This window comes from Alligator mississippiensis, chromosome 11 (genome assembly GCF_030867095.1).
Source record: "Alligator mississippiensis isolate rAllMis1 chromosome 11, rAllMis1, whole genome shotgun sequence".
In the NCBI taxonomy this organism is placed as follows: domain Eukaryota; kingdom Metazoa; phylum Chordata; order Crocodylia; family Alligatoridae; genus Alligator; species Alligator mississippiensis.
In genome coordinates this window covers 35,396,690-35,415,513 of record NC_081834.1, presented here as the reverse complement: position 1 = coordinate 35,415,513, position 18,824 = coordinate 35,396,690, and the positions used below count along the sequence as shown (strand labels likewise).

The 18,824-nt window shown below is 41.9% G+C and overlaps 1 protein-coding gene across 1 annotated transcript in view; it reads left to right on the top strand.

Moving 5' to 3' along the window:
- Positions 1–18,824, top strand: part of FAN1 (FANCD2 and FANCI associated nuclease 1) — a 43,687-nt gene that overhangs the window by 4,563 nt on the left and 20,300 nt on the right. The window contains exons 2-4 of the mRNA XM_006259752.4: positions 1,053–2,488; positions 11,879–12,019; positions 12,582–12,777. Coding sequence (XP_006259814.1) covers positions 1,165–2,488; positions 11,879–12,019; positions 12,582–12,777 — 1,661 coding nt within the window. The 5' untranslated portion in view covers positions 1,053–1,164. The remainder of the gene's footprint in view (positions 1–1,052; positions 2,489–11,878; positions 12,020–12,581; positions 12,778–18,824) is intronic.

Here is an 18,824-nt window from a genome sequence, read left to right as displayed (position 1 = left end):
AAGGTGTGAAACAGTAATAAGTGGATTATAAAAGTTCTTTGTCTTGTAATAACCTTTGCACTAGCAATATGGGTTCAGAAACTTGTTTGTTTACAGTGTACAATTTTTTTAACGGACTTACACCTCATTTTTCCCCCCAAGTGTAAAGCAGGAATGATACCCATCTTTAATAAGTGTTTTAGAATTCTTTGTTAATAAAGAATACTCTGCTCATATAGTCCTGTAGTGAAGAAACTGTAATGCTCAAATTTTGCTGCTCCTTTCTAAAATATTAGCATGAACTGGTTCTGTATTAGGGGATCTCAGGTAGCTTCTCTACTTCAGCGGTATCTTCCTTCCTGGGGTGTCTGTCTTCTCGCTGTAAAGCTTTTTTCAAATATAATTTTGTGACAGGAAGGTTTTCTGGCATCTGGATTGCTCAGAATGGAGTTTGATATCAAAGCATGGCTCTTAGTGAAGTCTTAGTGCATGGCCATGCTCTTGCTGCAACAGTATTTAGGATGGTTGGTGAATTGTCTTAAGTTAAGCACCAGATCCTACACTAGTTGTTGTTCCCCAACAGACAAGAGGTGTAAGAAGTCTTCTGCAACTGAATTTTCATCAGGTACAAGCCTGGCAGCAGAAAAGTTAAGTTGAGGATCCAGATAGGTGCTCAGTGGGAGTTAAAAGTGCTCATTTTTAAGATTTGGCACAGAATGGGACTGTAGTTTCCTGACAGATTTGGGTCAGAGTGTAGGCACTCTGAGTCTAGGTACAGTTAGTCTTGAATGCTAGCTCAGGAAGAGTTCTATGTCTAGTTTGACTGCTAAACACACCAACTAAACTGGTCAACATGCCCTGTGCTGTTAGCTACCACGCATACAGGAATGACAATAGCACAGTGATACTGCAGTAGGCTGGGACGTCATTAGTTGTTCCAGATCTGTACAGATGCACGGAAGTTTTCAGTTACTTTCTTGTCTTCATTATTTACATTGATGATTTCTGGTGTTTATTAGATCTTCTGTTCAGTAGGCTCAGAATTGTTCCTAACCTTTATATTTTTCTTGCAGGCATGGTAGAGGCAACAGGCAGATAATATGAAGCCAAGAAAGGTCCTGGTTTTTAGGATTTCACGTAAGAAAATATCCCCCAAATGAAGCAGCTCATGCTTTTAATTCCACAATGTCAGAAGCTGGATCTCCAGAAGAAAAAAGACCCCGAAGAAGCTTGTCTCTGAATAAAAACAGAAAAAAGAATGCAAACAAGAACAATTACACAGAAAATAATGGAGTACCAGCTGTACCTTCCAGTTCTTCCATCCTTTCATTTTTTAGCAGTACACCTCCCACCAAACTCACATGCCCCATTTGCGGGCTGATGGTTCCACGATATGAGATCAACAAGCATATAGATGAAATGTGCCCAAAGAATCAGGGTGATAATGGAGAGACTCTGGTGGATTCACCATGTAGTAGTTCTGCCAGTGACAGTAATTCCAGCCCGTACTTTGCAAAGAACACCTCAACTCCAGAGAAGAAGACAAGTCCATGCGAAAGTAACTCATTGGAAATGAAAGTAAGTGTAGAACAGAAGACCAGTCCCTACTTTAAGAAGAGCAGTGATTCAGCATGCAGTGTTCATAATGAGGCAAGGGTTCAAACAGTTAAAATCATCTCTTTGGGAAACTTGTCATCCAAATTATCTAGAAGGCACCGTATCCAAGGAGGAAAACTAACAGTTCAGAGTGAGGGGAATTCTTTGCTGCAAGCAGTTCATGAAGTGTGTGACAACTCTGTAGAACTGGACAGTGAAAAGACTTGTTTTGGGGATGGCTCTCAGAAAGAGAATCAGTTTGCTTTGATAGGGCGCGGGGACATGCACATTCTGAAAGACAGTTTAACAAAGCCTGAAATTCAGGGGGAAACACATCTGCGTGGTAAAGAGATACCCAGGGATGGCCTTGTGGCTTCTGCTCAGGTATTAGCGCTGTCAGGTAGTATTAATACTAGAGACGTAACATTTGTTGCAGGGAATACCAATGAAAACAGTTGTTCTGAAGGCATGGTGTCAAGTCACGACAAATCTGCACCACATCCAGTCAATCATAATAAAGGAGAGTCGTGCGATGGTTCAGAAGCTGAAATGCAGTCCCATACTAAGACTGTGCCTTCATCTGGTACCCAAGTGATATGTGACAACCATACACAGAATTGCCCAGAGAAGGGTGATATGACTGTACTTCCTATGGAAGTTCATGGAGGCATGAGGAATGAGATGCTTTATACTGCTTCTTCAGAGCCTTTGGAAGAGGTGGATTTTCAGGGTCCTTCTAGTGGCATTTTAGACAAAATAAGTGGACTCAGTTCCACATCTGATTCTTCTGACCACCCATATTATCTCCAGAACTTCTTGATGGTCCTGCGAGCGGTCCTAGAGAATGATGATGATCTGAGACTTTTTGATGAGCAAGACACCAAAATTATCACTACGTTCTACCAGTTGTCAGGTATCTTTTACTTTATCTGTGTTCATATTGAGCATCCACCAGGGTCTTTGTTTTTGCTACCATTTTTGCATGGCATGTGCTCAGATATTCATGCGATGGGCAGTACATCAAACCCAAAGACATGAGTAGTATTAGAGGATCAGCCCTTTACTTCAGCATCAAAAAGCCCCTACTGGTTCACATTTAGATTTAAAAACCTATTCATAGAGATTTATACAGCAGTAAATAAGAAGTGTTGTCAATAGGAATACCTTTTCATTTGACTACTATAAAATACATGCACGCGTTTTCTTGAAACTGATGAGAATATCATTTCTAAATCTTGTAAAAGTACAATGGAAAGGTGTGAGTGACATGAATTTCCCTAGCCTTATTAAGCAAGAGGATCATCCTTAGCGGAAGATTCCAGTTGACTTCAGTGGGAGCCATAATGAAGTCTAAGCCTCTCCTGGTTTGTGGGTTAAATTGTAAATGCTTAGCTTTCTTTAGTTGGAGTAACTGGGTAGGATGAAGGCAATTGAGGACTACATGTGAGAAACCAGTTTTGTCTTATGGGATGTCCTATTTTTCTGTCTACCTGCAATGAAATCTCATTCTCTTAAACTCTTTAATAGTATCTGTGGGCAGCTCCAAGGAATCCAGCACAATTGCAGTTGTCTACAATGACCAGAATCACTATCCCTTGGGAAAATAGAGAACTACAGCAAGGTATTGCCCCCTTAGAAAAGGGTTACATTACAGCTCACTATTACAAGTAGCGGTGACATGGACACCAGTACCTCTTTTTTAACCTGAGCTTTGAAGTGGAAGAAATACGCTTTGCTTCCGATGTTTTTTTCTGTTTCTGTTCTCCCTTAAGGAAGATGCACAAAGGCTGCTGTCACCTAAATCAGTTAGCAGGTTGGCACTGTGGTGCTCAGAGCCCATGAAAGCTAGGTGCCTGCATATTTTCAGGCTCCAGTTGAATTGTACAACATTCTCAATGTGCACATTAGGGTCATGTGCAGGTTCACTATATGCTCATGCCACCCCAGTTTGCACATCTGAGCTGAGCAACCCAGAGTGTCAGCAGTTACATATATACCTGATTGAAAATCAGTGCTGGGAAACATTAAACTGGCTGCACCAATTACTGTCACATTAAATCAATTTGGATTAACTAATAAGACTGCATGCTTCATTATAATGCCAAAGGAGGATACTTCCTCTAGTGGGGTTTATGCAGATTCTGTTCTTTTGTATTGTTGTTGATAGAGAATCATTCACTTTCATTTTCTTTTGTGCTAGTTCAAACTCCTGTGTGGTTTTTGCTTCCTTTTCAAATTAAAGTACAAGAAAGCTGGCTGTATAAATGCTGTTAATGAACTTGGACTGCAAAGCAGTTAGTTCTTTGTCCTCTTAAATATATATATTTTTGAAAGTTCTTTTAAACTGCAAGAACACCTACAAAGGAGAAATCTGTTAAGATCTAGGCCAGGAGTTCTCAACCTTTTTAGATTTAATACACCCCTTGTTAGACTTGAGGCATTCCTTCTAGCTTTCACACATTTCTTGACTATGGAAAAATGATGGAGTGAATCTTCTTTTGCGAAGAACTCAGACCACAATGGATCACAGTGTTTTTGACACTATGGATTTCTATTTGCAGTCTGTGGGTTTATCTTGTGACTCTTGTGTGGGTGCTTGAGCACCTCACACAGCTAATGTTTTGAGGCACTGTGACAGGTGGGGGCCTGTGGGTGGCCATGACACCCCCTAGTGGCCACTCTGATCCTGCCCTACTCCAGCTCCTCTGCATACCCCCTCTCAGTCTTGCCTACCATGCCTTGATGGAAATGTTCTATCGCAGTGGAAGGCTGCCCTGGAGTGATCTTACTGATGTTACGCTAACTTGAATTTATCCTCCTGAGTCGGATCCTAGTCCACCACCAAAACCTATCCTGAGCCCTGCCCACATGGATCAAGTACCACTTGCATTCTCAGCTATATCCTTCCAGCCCTCTAGAGTACTTAGATGCTAGCAGGTGCATCTCTTGCAGCCTTCCTCCCTGGGAGCTCCTCTCCCTGCAAGAGTGCAGGGCCAGGCTGTCTGCTCTTGCTCAGAAGCTGAGGTTGTATCCCCCTTGGCACCTCCCCTTCTGGTTGTCAGAGCTGATTTGGATTAGTGCCTCGACACAGTGGAACTTTCCAGCACAAGGCACGGTAAGGCAGGGGAAGTCTTGGCATGGTGAAGAGTTCCAGCGTGGATAGAGTTCCCGCCGAGGAAATGCAGATTTGCATAATACGATTGGCCGATGTTAAATTATTCCCACGTGGTGGCTGGCAGTTGGCTTGCTAGCCATATAAAAGGTTAGGGGCATTTCCGCCCTAGTTGGAGAACTCCGCGATTCCCCCTGGAGTGGAACTCCGGCAGCTTGATCACCTGCCCACGACTCCCTGTCGGCGAAGCCTTGCGATGTATCCTCCGTGTTGCATGCCCGAGTTAGACCCAAGCTACCCGGTCTACAAGAGCTCCTCGATTAGTGACTAGAGATTAGAATTGTTGAATTGTTGCAACTACGATTGCCTGCGCTGTATACGACTCTACAGCGTAAGTAAAGCCATCTCTGTTTTTCCAATTGATACGTGTCTCGTCTGTGCCTAATTCCGCTTCGGTGATAGAGAGTACCCATCTGCCCACCACGGGATTGCAGCCGCAACCCCAGCTAGTGTTCCCGAGGATTCCCGGTCCTCGATCCCCCCCTTGGCCCCCACACTGGTCACATGGCTCCTCCACCATGCACAGGTGTTTTCTCTTAGTTCATATAAGCCTCCTGCTCCTGCTGTCCTTCTGTTACCTGGCTGCTCTGTCTACTATAGGTCGCTTTCAACTTAGCTGTTCTTTCCCTTGTAAAGTGATAGGGACTGAGACGGGCTACGTGATGGGTTTAAAAGGATCTCACATCACCCCAGGGTGCCACAGCATCCTGGTTGAGACTCGCTGATCTAGACTTCTAGGATAGGGATCTATTTACACTTTCATTGAGCATTCTTCTAAACATCTTGGGCATTTTTACACATGTAAGCGCCACAGCACTGGGTGGTTTGAAAAGCACCCGGCACTTGTGCTTGCAGTTGTATAAGCAGCAAAATGAGTATCAGCACCAAGGAAATGGCAGTAGCATGCTTTTGAGCTAAAACACATAGAAGGTGCTTTCGTTCAAAAGTGCACCACCACCATTTTCTGCGTGCTGACACTCATTTCACCACTTATACAACTGCATACGGTGCACTGCGGTGCACGTCAGCTCACGTGCAGAGCAGATTCAGTTAATCAAGTCTGCTCCAAAGCGGCAAATCAGCGCATCGTGGGACAAAAAGTTATGTGTATAAATGCCCCTTATGTTGATGCTAAGATTAGTGCAGGAGTTGTTTTGTTTTGTTTGACGTCACTAGGTACATCGCCTCCAGCTGGGTGAGGAATACAAAGATGTCCATTTCTTCTTGTTTAGATGCATAGTCTTCTGGCTTTAATTTACATCTATGTGGGCATATCTACATGTGCGCTTTAATACACATTAGCCTATTTTAATGTGCATTAAAGCGTCACTTAAAAACGGTGCTGTTTAGTTAATGTGCATTAAAATAGGCTAATGTGCAGTAAGTGTTACTTAAAAAACATGCTCTTTAGTTAATGAGCATTAAGACAAGTTAATGCACATTTTCTGAATCCCTCACCTTGGAGGATGCCTCTACGTGAGCAGAGAGGCTGCTTTGACGTGCTGTGACTACAGTGTGTTGGAGCAGACTCATTTAATGAAATCTGCTGGAGCGTGGTAATTTCCGCAGTCCAGCAGCCTCCTGTGTCTGGTGTATCAGTGTCCCTGCTCTTAAAAATGGCAGCGGGGTGCTTGAACTAAAGCTTGTTGAATGAGCTTTAGTTCAAGTGCCCCCCTCGCCATTTTTGAGCACGGGGATGCTAATACATGAGACACTGCAGCGCTTTAATGGAGCGGCTCTCGGAGCCACTCTAATTAAAGCACCCCACCCCTGGAGCACTTGTAAAAGTGCTGTGAAGTACTAGATTTAATGTGCATTAACTAAATCACATCAATGCATGTGTAGATGTGGCCACGTAGGTGTTAGGTTTGTTTCTTATTTAAAGATAAGACTTGGGTTCTGTAGAGAAGACTTGGGTTCCTAATGGAATATGCTTCAATAATTGGGTAGAACAAGTAATACTGTATAGTATTTAAAAGCCTTCCTAATTATATAGAGAATAGACATGGAGACACATTACCGCAACATACTACCTGAAAACTCTCGCCTTGTACGTGAAGTGTCTATTTAGTGCTGTCATGGGTCTTTTTAACACTTATCTGTGTTGTGTTGTAAAAATGTAGCAACAAATAGAAGGGAATGGGGTGTAAGCAATAAAACTCTGTCACGAGTTGTCAGTAAAATAATGAGGGGCACATTAGGTTAGTTATAATTAAGGTCCTGGAATCAGCTCCCAGGTTAAATTGTAGTAGTTTGGTTTGTTATCAAGTGGTGGGAGACTTCTGATCTTTTGCAGCTTCATCTTGTACAATCTAAATATATTTTTCCCCAGTGGCTCAGAGAACACAGAAGTTTTATCCCAAAGCCATGCTGTTAAACCATTGTCGATGACAAGGCTATATCACAGTACAGCAAAAACCAGCTCCAGTGCAATCAGCTGACTTTCAACTTGCCAGTATATGATTATGATCCTGGGCAACCCCTGCACTGGAAAGTAGAAGGGTGCAGTTGGAATTTAATTCCCAATCCCCAAATTACACCTTCTGCCATACACATGTGGCATGGCAGGAGATGTGATTGTTGGGACTGGGGATCAGATCCCGTTACACGTTTAACTGAACATATGCCAGAGGCCTCAGTGACTGTGCCATATTTGGGCCCAGCTGGCATTGTGAGTTAGCGCATCACTGTTTCAACAGAATTGTATTTCGGACGACAAGTTTTTCTTGTGTCCTCATGTACTGCTGTCAGTTAAGCTACTTGCAATAGTAGGTATACTCCAGACTTTAATTAGTTTCTGCTATAATGCATACACAAAATCTGTAGCAGTGAAATTTGTTAGTACAAGGCAATGGAATGCTTTATAGGAGTATTGTTTCACTTCAGCAATAAGAAAAAAAATATGCTGCTAGAAGATTAGCTTATTATGTGAGCTACTGTATCTGCAGTCCTTATTATACAGGAGAATGAAATTGTCTTAAAGACAACATTCCTTTTGAAGTAATCTTTTCTTCTCACCCCATTTCTGAACTTTCTGAGCTTTCTGTTGCAGTGGAGGCAAAACAAGAGTATTCTTTAAGGACAAGCTTATATACTACATATGAGTTTTCCCACTGTATATACCCATCATCAAGCAGTTTCTGTAGCATTGTTAAGCTGAGCAGCTGAAAATATATGGGTTATTTTCAAGTTTAAAAACTCACCAGCAATTAATGTAAAGGTTCATTTGCCAGTATATGGTTTACTTCAGGTGAAAATCTTGACAAAGATGTTTTCTTTATTCCATTTAAAAAAAATTGAAATCCACATCCCTATTATAAAAATTAAAATACCAATCTGCTATTTTGGTGATGAATCTTAACCCTGTATGTCAGGGATGTCAAGCTCATCTGTGTCCAGGGGCTGGATGATTGGGTATGGAGCCAGTCCATGGGCTAGATGAATGGCATGGGGCTGTCCCTGCAGGCCAGACTGGGCCCACATATCCTCTCTCCCTTCCCCACCTGGCATGCCAGATCCAGCACATGCTGCATCCACTTTGACTGGTCTAGGGACATGTTGCATGAGGCGCCTATCCTGGCAGGCCCCATGTGCAGAGCTGGTCTAGTGCATGCTGTGTGCAGAGTGTGGGTCAGCTCCAGATTCAGGAGCAGGCCAGATGATGGAGCTCAGCCTGTGGGCCATGTCTTGGATACCCCTGCCATGTGATGCCATTCTGACCTGTAATAAGCACCTAAATGGCATACATCATTCCTGGAGAAATGCATGTTCATACAGTCATCAGTGCTATTAGCTCACAGAAGCCTGCAAAGACCACATGATTGATGTTTGTACTTTGTTAAAAAAGGAATGGAAAATAATCACCATGAAATCATTCTTAATTTTTTCATCTTAACCTCATCATGTTTTCACTGAAAGCAGAATTATTCGTTTCAACTATATACCTGAGAGCGGTAGTCGACCGTGTTAATCTGAAGTCAGGCAGAAGGCGGAGCAGGGTGGCATTTTATAGCATCTGAAGAACTAGGCTGTCATATACAAAAAGTTATGCCTCCAAATGAATTGGTCTCTAAGGGCACTTTTACATGCACTCGGGGCAGGGGGTGCTTTAATTAGAGTGGTTCCAGAGCCATTCTAATTAAAGTGCTGTAGTGTCTTGTGTATTAGTGTCTCTGCACTTCAAAATGGCAGCAGGGGTGCTTGAACTAAAGCTCGTTTGCCAAGCTTTAGTTCATGTGCCCCTGCTGCCATTTTGAAGTGTGGGGATGCTAATACATGGGATGCAGAGGCTGGCTGGAGCGCAGTAATTATACTGTAATTACAGTGAATCAGAGCAGCCCTGCAGCATGTCTACAGGCACTTCTAGTTTATGCCTAACTATATATCTGAACTAGCTTTCATGCGAGTTAATTCCTTTCAGGTTAACAATAGCAAAAATGCCTGAAGGTGATATGCTCCAGACCTTGATGCTTGAGTATTAAGTAAATTAGTAGCACAGGACTTTTTATGCTGTATTCTGTTTTTCAAGTCCCCTTGAGATAAAACTATCTTTCTACTGCAACTGTTGAATTGCAGGCTTAGTTTTGATGGTTTCTGTGGGGGGATGGGGGATGCTGCTATGCAAGTCATTAATCTCCTCTGTCTTTTTGCCTCGTGAACAGCCAGAGATACTTCAAAGAAACTGTAACCCCACTGGGAAAATGACAAGTTGAGCTGTTTGGAATATAGTTCTAGTGGATTGATGCTTGAAATCTCCTTTGAAGGGTGTGGTTATCCTGGAACACAAAGTCAGTTTACAGCCAAAAGGAAATTGTAATAAGAATGTAAAAAGTCATCTGCCATTTTCGAAGTACATCTGGAGATGAGAGTGCTTAAATGTAAATATCGCCTTTTATTGTTGATCAGTTATAGACGAGCAGGAGCAGACAGGGATAAACAAGTTAGTAACTCACCAGGCATTGGAGAATTATATGCTTGCACAAGGATGCTGAAAGCAGACACACTGTAAATTCACCTGCCAGACTGCCTTCATATGAGATTATTAATGGCTTAGGTAAATTATGGGCCACATTTTGTAAGAGCCTCCTTCAAAAATGTGTACAGCTGTTTTAAATTACACTATGAAGTATTAAAACTAAAAGTTGATCGTCTAGTTTACTTTTCACCATTTATGATGTTGGCTTAATTTATGCATGTCTCATGAACTAATCTGTCCTGCTGTTTTTGTACAAGTACAGTGCTACAGTATTAGATTCTGCAATTATACATGTTATTAAATGTGTGCATATGGGTAGTTCCAGTGTGGGGTTGCTGGTGTATACAATTACCCCTCCATGTAAATGTTTGCAGAATCAGGTTCGTATATGTAAGATCATTTGACATGGGATATGTTAGCAGAACATCATGTGCATCAATGGTACTGTGTAGAGTTGTTGATATTCTCTCCTTTCATTTGTTTGGGTCTTTCACATAGCACCAGAGAACTTTTGGGGTATTATTTGTATAAGAAAATTGTACTAGAAAGCCAGAAATAATGAAACAAGGAAACAAGGTGCCTGAAACTGCTTTTAATGATGAGATTTCTAAGTGATGGTGTTTTTCAAGTGTTACTTCACCCTAGAGAAGAGTAACTTGCCTACTTCAAACTCTTCATAACTGTAACCAGTAACAAGCTATCGGATTCACGTAACTTTTCATATCTTTCATCAAAGATCAATGTTAGATGCCTCACGTGGTATCATAATTCTTCCTTGGAAATCTTTTGGTTCCAGAGACAAGTAAATGGATTTCAATACAACATATTTTCTGTCTATGACAGGTCTTTCTCCAGCAGTTTTCATGCTGAAAAAGAAGCGAGCCCTTTTTACTTTGCCCAAACATTTGAATATTTGAAATGTAAGAAAAACTCCAGTGGCTCTAAGCTTTGAAATCTAGTTGAAGATGTATCACAAATGTAGAACTTGCAGTACATCCAGAATTTGCAGATACAGTTTTAAAGAAAAGGAAAGAAAAGAATATTCCTTATGTGAAGTCTGATCCCAACACTAATTGAAGTCAGTGAGAGTCTTTACACTGATTTCAGTAGGCTTTTGATAGTCTGCTTTACTAATCCCATCTTGGTTAACAAAGTCACTAGAAAACTAGATTGGGTTTGAATGGGCAGAAAGAGGTGCAATTTTTTTTGTCAGAGAGCAGTGTAGTTCTGCTTTGAAAAGTACCTGTAAAAAAGGCACATTCTCTTCCCCAAAATACCTGGGGGTCTAGGACATTTTATCTGGTTACTTTAGATGGTTCACCGCACCCCACAAGCAGAAGACAGACATTGTGTCCCTCTTTGGGCAAACTGCCCTTGCCCAGCTCCTCCCTGCTCCTGGTGTGCTGGAGTGGCCAAGGCACAAATGGAGGAGTGGCGATTCTCTGGCCAGCAGACAGAGTGTCTCCCTGGAGGACCAAGCCTCTGTTTGTTTTGGCACATGCTATTGTACCGTGCACTACACCACTTTTTTCCCCAGGGGTTTTTGGTTTTTTTGCTACTGGGAAATCCTGGTAGCAAATTTTGCCCCTGTCCTGGAAATGTGCAGCCTGGGGCATGTTTTAACGGGCTGCGCATGCAGTTTGTGGCCGCACAAAGAAGTTTGTGATGCCACAAACTGCACATGCTTGCATGTGGGGATGCAGCCCTGAGATCAACATTGGGGCTATTTCTAAACAACATTTTGTCTCCCAATAGGCCTGCTGAAGTCAAGGTACATCACATCACATCCACTGCTTTCCCCCCATTCACTAGGTCACCTGGTCATAGAAGGAAATCAGGGTGGCCAGGCATGACGTGTTCCTGATAAATTCATGTTATCCTCTAAAAGCGGATAGAGATGGACTCCTTGATTGCACAGGCAAAATCCATTTTTAGTACCTGTTCTCTTACAAATGTCTAGGATTCTCATGAAACAAGAGTTGTTTGAAAATACACAATCTGTTACATTACTAGTTCAACTTGTAAAAACATATTAAAGCTGTCTAAGTTCTTCTAGCAGAGAAAATGTATCAGACTATTTTTTGTAGCTATATATAGAATTAACTGTTTAGGCTTAAATGATTTTTTTTCTTCCTTGCTTTAAATGCAATTTGCAGCTGCTGGACAGAAATTATATGTCAGACTTTTTCAACGCAAACTGAATTGGATAAAAATTAACAAAATAGAGTATGCAGAGATCAGCACAGATTTGCGGCCAGTAATTGAAGAACTGGTTGAAGGAGGCTTTCTGCAAACAGGTATGGCCAGTATGAATAAATGAAAAATGGCAATGTTGGCATGTTAGTAGAATTAAATTCTCCTCTGCCATGGCTGCTTCCAGTCTGTGTTGTGAAGTAGTCACTTAAGAGTGAAGTTGAGGAGCAGACTAATTAAACAATTCTGTCAGATTGGCAGCATGTTCCATTAACTTAATAAGTGGTACAAATCAGTTTGTAGGGAAATGTTTTAAGGTGAGCAGACTGGATATCAGTCATTAAGAGAGGATCAAAGTTTGTTTAGGTTTGTCTGAACTGCAAATGTGATTCAAATTTATATGGACAAGATACTTATGTACTTCCTTTGTGAATTTTCTGCTTGTACATTAGTAATTACATCCTTATGTAGGTGACCACTTATGAATCAGAACATTTAATTTCCATATTACATCAAATACATTTCAAAGTTAGTTTGGAAAGTTTAAATTGCCAGACTATTTCATATGCCTGCCAGACTTTCTACTACTAGTTAGAAGCCTGTCTATATTTTAAGCTGCCATATCCAACATTTTGAATGTGCAGGTTTTTTTCTGTGTATCTGCAGAGTCTACATTAGAAGACCTTTCTGAGGGGCTGGACTTGCTTTCTGCTCCTGAGCTAAAAACATTAGCAAAGACCTTTCACCTGCCAAACCCAAATGCTCAGAAACAACAGCTCTTGGAGGATTTTATCAGACTGGCAAAACAACGTTCAATCTTCAGCAGGGGTCAGGCTGGCATTGGGGCAGTGATTTTGAAAAGGTATCATTTAGCTTTTTATATAAAACCCTTTAGTTAACCCTGCAGGTGCATGGAAATATATCACAGTAGACCCATGAGTTTAGATGCTTTTTTAATGTACAGTGAATTAAAGGAAAAAGAAATGTTGCATTAAGGTTGTATTAATAACATTTTAGTAACAGTTTTAATTCTTGGCTCTTAGAAAAAAGGGCAAACACAGAGCCAGGTTTTTAATCCATCTTTCTCTTCTTTTCAGTCATGGGCTAAGGTGACTATGCTTTATTTTTTGGCTAAAACTTTAATTGCTATATTTTGATATTCAAGGACAAAACCAAATTATGGCTTACAGCTGTGGTTCTCAACCGTTTTAGACTCTAGGGAGCTCTTGGAAAATGCCAGCTCCTTGCTTTTACTCATTTTTTGACTATGGAAAAATAATAGACCAATTATTTTTCAAACAACTCAGAACACAACAGAATGCTGTCTCAAAATGGTTTTGACACTGTGGATTCTTACATGAAATCACAGGGATTATCTTGTGAATCGTGTGGATGTTTGCACAACCAGTAGTGCTAATAGTGAGCAGTACCCCATGGCACTATGAGCTACCACACATCTTTATTGAGAATCACTCGCTTTCAGTAATATGGACAATTTCCAAGTTCCATTTGATTATTTTACCTTAGCTTGTTTGACTGTTAAAGGTAATTAGATGCCTTACATGGGAGCAATAAGGTAAGTTCTACAGATTCAACATCACAGATCTGGATTTGTATACTGGAATTTGCTCCTTATAATCATGACTAAAAGTGAGATTATTTGAGCATGGCAAATATGATTTAGTCCATCACAAAGAGTATGCTGTTAATTAGCTTCCGGGGCAGTATTATATACTTACTGAAAAGCTTACAATGAAACAGCTTCCAAAATAGTCTGAAGCAAAATATCCTCCAAAATACACATAGGTACCTGGGTACATAAAATAGCAAGTCCCTGGGCAGGGGGAAAGGGTTTTCCTATGAAAATAAGCAGATGGTCCTGGTTTACTGGCCTGGCCTGGTCTGGTCTGCTTGCTAACTTTGTGGAAGAACTGTGACCCATTTCTTCAAGGTAATTGATTTTGTGGACACTGGCAGCTTTTCTGTAGAAAGAAGAGGGGAAGGATCATTTGCTAATGCAGGCACTTGCTTCTGTGTTCTGCTGGTTTCCATGATCAGGAAGCATTTTGTGTGTGCCAGCTGTTTTAGAGCTATATATAATTATTTTTAGCTTGTACAGTCTGGCATATATGGTTCCACTCCTATTAAATATATTTTATTGGCATTGAAGAGTAGCCAGCCTTTGGGTTTGGCAGTATTTCACTTCATTTGGCTTGGAGGAGACCAGATGAAATATCAGGACCACCATGAAGGCCATGGTGCTGTTATGACTTAAACATTGGCTACTGGGACTGATTTTGATGATAAAATACCTTTGGCTTCAGGAGATACAGTTTTCTCAGATCTAATTAAATTTTCAAGTATTTCTGTATGAAAATATTTGCTTCCCATGAGATTTTAATTCTGCTCCTTGATATTAGATACTTGAACTGCATGGTAATTCTGAACAGGAAGTTTATTATGGTTTATATTTCTATAATTTGCATAAATATCAGTGCTTAAATGAACTGGAGTTAGGAATGCAGAATCTAATAAATACAAAGAAAAGCTAAAAAAATGTTTTCTCAGTTGTTCTATAAAATGAAGTTTGCTCAGCCTTTGAGTATGTTTTAATAGAACATTGTAAGACTTAATTAAGTCATATTTTAATGGATGCAATAAATATGTAGAAGGGCAAGAATTGTCCTCAGTATACTATTTGTAGTTTTCTGTTCCTCTGTCTGGTTATGTTGTGTTTTGCACTGTTACTAGCCTACCCAAAGCTATATCAGTTGTGGTATAAGATACTTCTTTAATCTTTCTGATAGTGTAAGATCACAGCTTTCTTTAATCTGCAGCACGGGTGGCACAAATATATGGGAAGCCTCTATGAACGGCACAGAGCAGATTGGAGTGGGATCAGGCAGCACAGTAGCAGGTAGCAGAAAGCAGAGCATCAGATTGGGTAAGGGAAAGGGATAGAATTGTCACTTTGGGAGGGTGTGGTGCTAATTTGTGGCATGCCTACTAAAAAGGTTGGTCCCCACTGGTCTAACCAGTGCTCTGGAGCCACTGAACATCAGGCTGAGCTTCTCTACGTATACTAAACGCTGACATCCCAAAGAGTATTGCATGAAATTCAGGATCTCTGCTCAATTGCTTAGTGATATGGGTCCAAACTTGCAAAAAAGTCACCAAGGGATCCCTGGCAGACCTATCATATCCAACCATGGGACCCTAACTGAGGAAATATCAGGTTTCGTTGAATCAATCCTAAAACTGCTCGTCACCCACAGAGCAAATTTTGTACAAGACACTACAGACTTTCTACGAAAACTTAAAAACATAGACCACCTTCCCAGCAACACACTCCTAGCCACTATGGACGTTAGCAGCCTATATACCAACATCCCACACCAGGATGGCATCCAAGCCTGCCTTACATATCTACAGGAACAAGATTACAACTCAGAATACAGACCCAAAGATATTACTGACCTTATACACTTCATCCTCACACACAACAATTTCACTTTTAATAATCAACACTTCCTCCAGATGATGGGAACAGCTATGGGCACCAAAATGGCCCCACAGTATGCCAACCTTTTTATGAGTCACCTGGAAGAAGACTTCCTCAAGAACTGCACCATTAAACCCTTGCTGTGCTTAAGATATATCGATGACATCTTCATCATTTGGACTGAAAACCTACAATCTCTGATTGAATACCATCAGAAATTCAACAATCACCATCCCTCCATCCGACTTTCTTTAGAATACTTCGCACCAACATCTCCTTTTTAGACACGATGATCAGTATCCAGAATGATAAAATACAGATCATGTTATACAGGAAACCCAGAGACCAACATACATATCTGCACAGAACCAGCAATCACCCTAAACACACCAGAAAAGCTGTGATATACAGCCAAGCCCTCAGATACCACCGGATTTGCACTGAAGAGAACACCTGGGATTGCCACCTTACCAATCTTAAAAAGGCTTTCACCCAACAAGGACACTCCTCCAGAGAGGTAGATCGCACGTTTGAAAGAGACACTTGGATACCATGTGAAGAACTCTTGCAGTACAGAAGACAGACCCCGCCTCCCCCCCCCCCCCCCCCCCCCCCAAATCATACACCGCTGGTTATGACATATCACCCGTCCCTTGAACCTGTACAGAAAATCCTCAAACAATTGCAGCCCATACTAGAAAGAGACTCTATTCTTAAAAAGATCTTCCCAGAGCCACCCATCCTAGCCTTCAAACAAGCACCAAACCTCGCTAACCTCATCACCAGAAGCAAACTTCCTTAGGCCCAAAACACACCAAAAGGATCCAGACCGTGCCAGGACAAGAAATGCAAAACCTGCCAACACATCTCCACCACCCCCACTATTACTACACCCCACAACAGAGCCATCAGCATCCCTGGATCTTACAGCTGCACCTCCAGAAATGTAATATACCTCATCCAATGCACCAAATGCCCTGATGGAAGATATGTAGGAGAGACCAGACAACAACTGCGCACCAGAATGAACGCACACCGGAAATCCATCAAAGACAGAAACACCCAATTACCGGTGGGGGCACATTTCTCACAAGAAAACCACTCTCTCTCCAATCTCTCAGTCCTGATCCTCAAAGGAAACTTACAGAACACTTCCCAGAGACAAGCCTATGAACTCCACTTCATCAGCCTCCTGGATACTAGAGATCATGGACTAAATATAGACATTGGATTTATGACACATTATAACCTGCCTGACATCTGACTCCCCAGGTATCTCTCCACTTTCATCCCCCTTCTCTCTCTTCCCCCACCTCCCCAGCCTGTCTCTCACCCATTGACTCCTCAGTCTACATTTTCACTGACTACCTGTCTTGTATGCATACCAGCCCAGCCTCTGGCTTCTTTATTTTTCATTCCATCCAGGAAGTGCACACCCCAACTGCTGAAACTTCCTTAGCCCGACGAAGGGTTTTTGAACCCGAAAGCTTGCTTAATAATTGTTTTCCAGCAATTTAAGTTGGTCTAATAAAAGATATCAGATTCGCCCAAAGAACCTTGTCTGACCAGTCCCTAATATATTTCTGGTGGCCTCTGCTATTCTGGCACAGCCCAGTTGTCTGTCCCACTGGTGAAACTTGACTTTGTAGAAGACTCAGTTCCTCAGAGTAGCTACAAGGCTGTAGAATAGATTCCTGCAGGATTAAAGAACTACCTCAGACATCACTTTCTAAGTGCACTTCTTAGCCCTGTCTTCACTAACGTAAAGGGCACAGTTTAATAAATATTTATTTCCCTCCCTAGTGAGAGGAAAAAGAAAAGAACTGCATGTGACAAATGCCGGGTGTGCTGCTTAATCCATTACTGGAGGAGGGTTAGTAACTATGGTGATAGGTGTGATGTAAGTGTGCCAGGGTGCCAGGGGTGGCCATGAAACCTCTGGAATCTCTTCAGCCCTCACTTTTTGGGCAATCACCCCTTCAGTCACCCACCATACCTTGATATCTTTTACTTTTATATAAGGGAGGCTGCCCCAGGGCTTCCCAAACTGCTCTCTCAAATGACCACCAGGTGCCATGGTCGCTGCCTTATGGTCTAATTGCATAGCTCCGTTCCATCCCTACACCATGCCCCATGCCTTGCAGGTGGCATTCTCATTGATGCTGTCTTCCACTTAGCCCTTCATCTGGGGTTCCTGGACTCTTGCTGGTCCCACACTCTCAGCCCCTCAGTCTGGACTATGAACTCCTCCCTGGGTCCCTAGGAACCTCCTCCTCCTCTTAGTTCCTCCCGAGACCTCCAGACTGCTTTAGGTGTTACCCTCCATGTTGACCTGGAGCTCTAGCCATGCTGCTGAGGTGGTGTGCTCTCAGCAGGCTCCAAGCTGTTACTGTTGGGTCATCTCAGGGCCTGGGTTTATATCCTCCCTGAGCCCAACCCGCCTCCTGGGTCAAATGACTACAGTCAGCCCAGGCCACACCTGCAGGCCACTTCATCCCCAACCTGGCTACTCTTAAAGTGGCAAGAGCACTAAGGCACCTGCCATAGGAAGAACCATTTGGAAGCATGAATTAACTCACAAGGATTATGAAATCTATGGGCTCACTCTAGCAAGGTTTGTGAGCTTTGAGACTAGCTATTAGCCCTTGAGCTTGTTTCTGCCCAATCCTAAAAGACATGCTTGGATGGGGAAAAATCTTATTGGAGGGCAAACCTGCCCTAAATAGTATTACTATCTAGGGCCAGGAAGTTTCCCTGGAAGGTGAAGGAAAAGTAATGGGGCTACTCCTTTCTCTCTGGGTATTTTAAGTGCCTTGTAACAGCCAATATCAGCTTGTTTGAAGCAGCATGGAAGTTGGTGGTGACAAAACCTGCCAGCCAAATAGCATATTTACCCAAGTCCAAGGTGACTTCAAATTAAGATTACCCTCTAGTAATAAGACTCTCTGCATGGAAAATATGTACCTGACCCCCTAGTGCCTGTCGTTCCCCGCAGCCAGCACCTGCCTCTCTACCACCTGTATAAGAAAGTCCACTCTGACCTTGAAGTTGTGATATTCTAGGGGGTAAATATTTATTTAGAAAATGTTTCAAACTCTTTATTCAGATTGTTCCTCTATAAACTTTGTTAAAAAGAAATTTAGCAGAATTGCTAAAATACAATTCAGGGCTTGTGTATTTCAGAAGAATGGCTAAACTGTCCTGGACTGCTGTTCTGATATGTGGGAATGTCAAATCGTGTACTATTTAAAACATTTGATTGAAGTTTAACCACTATTATATAATGGGCATAGTGATATAGGATATTTGAGAACTGCATCTTAAATTTGAGGCTGAATTTCCGGGTCTTAATCAACTAAATGCAAGCCTCAAATCATGTTTAAATACACAATTTAAATGTAGGTACA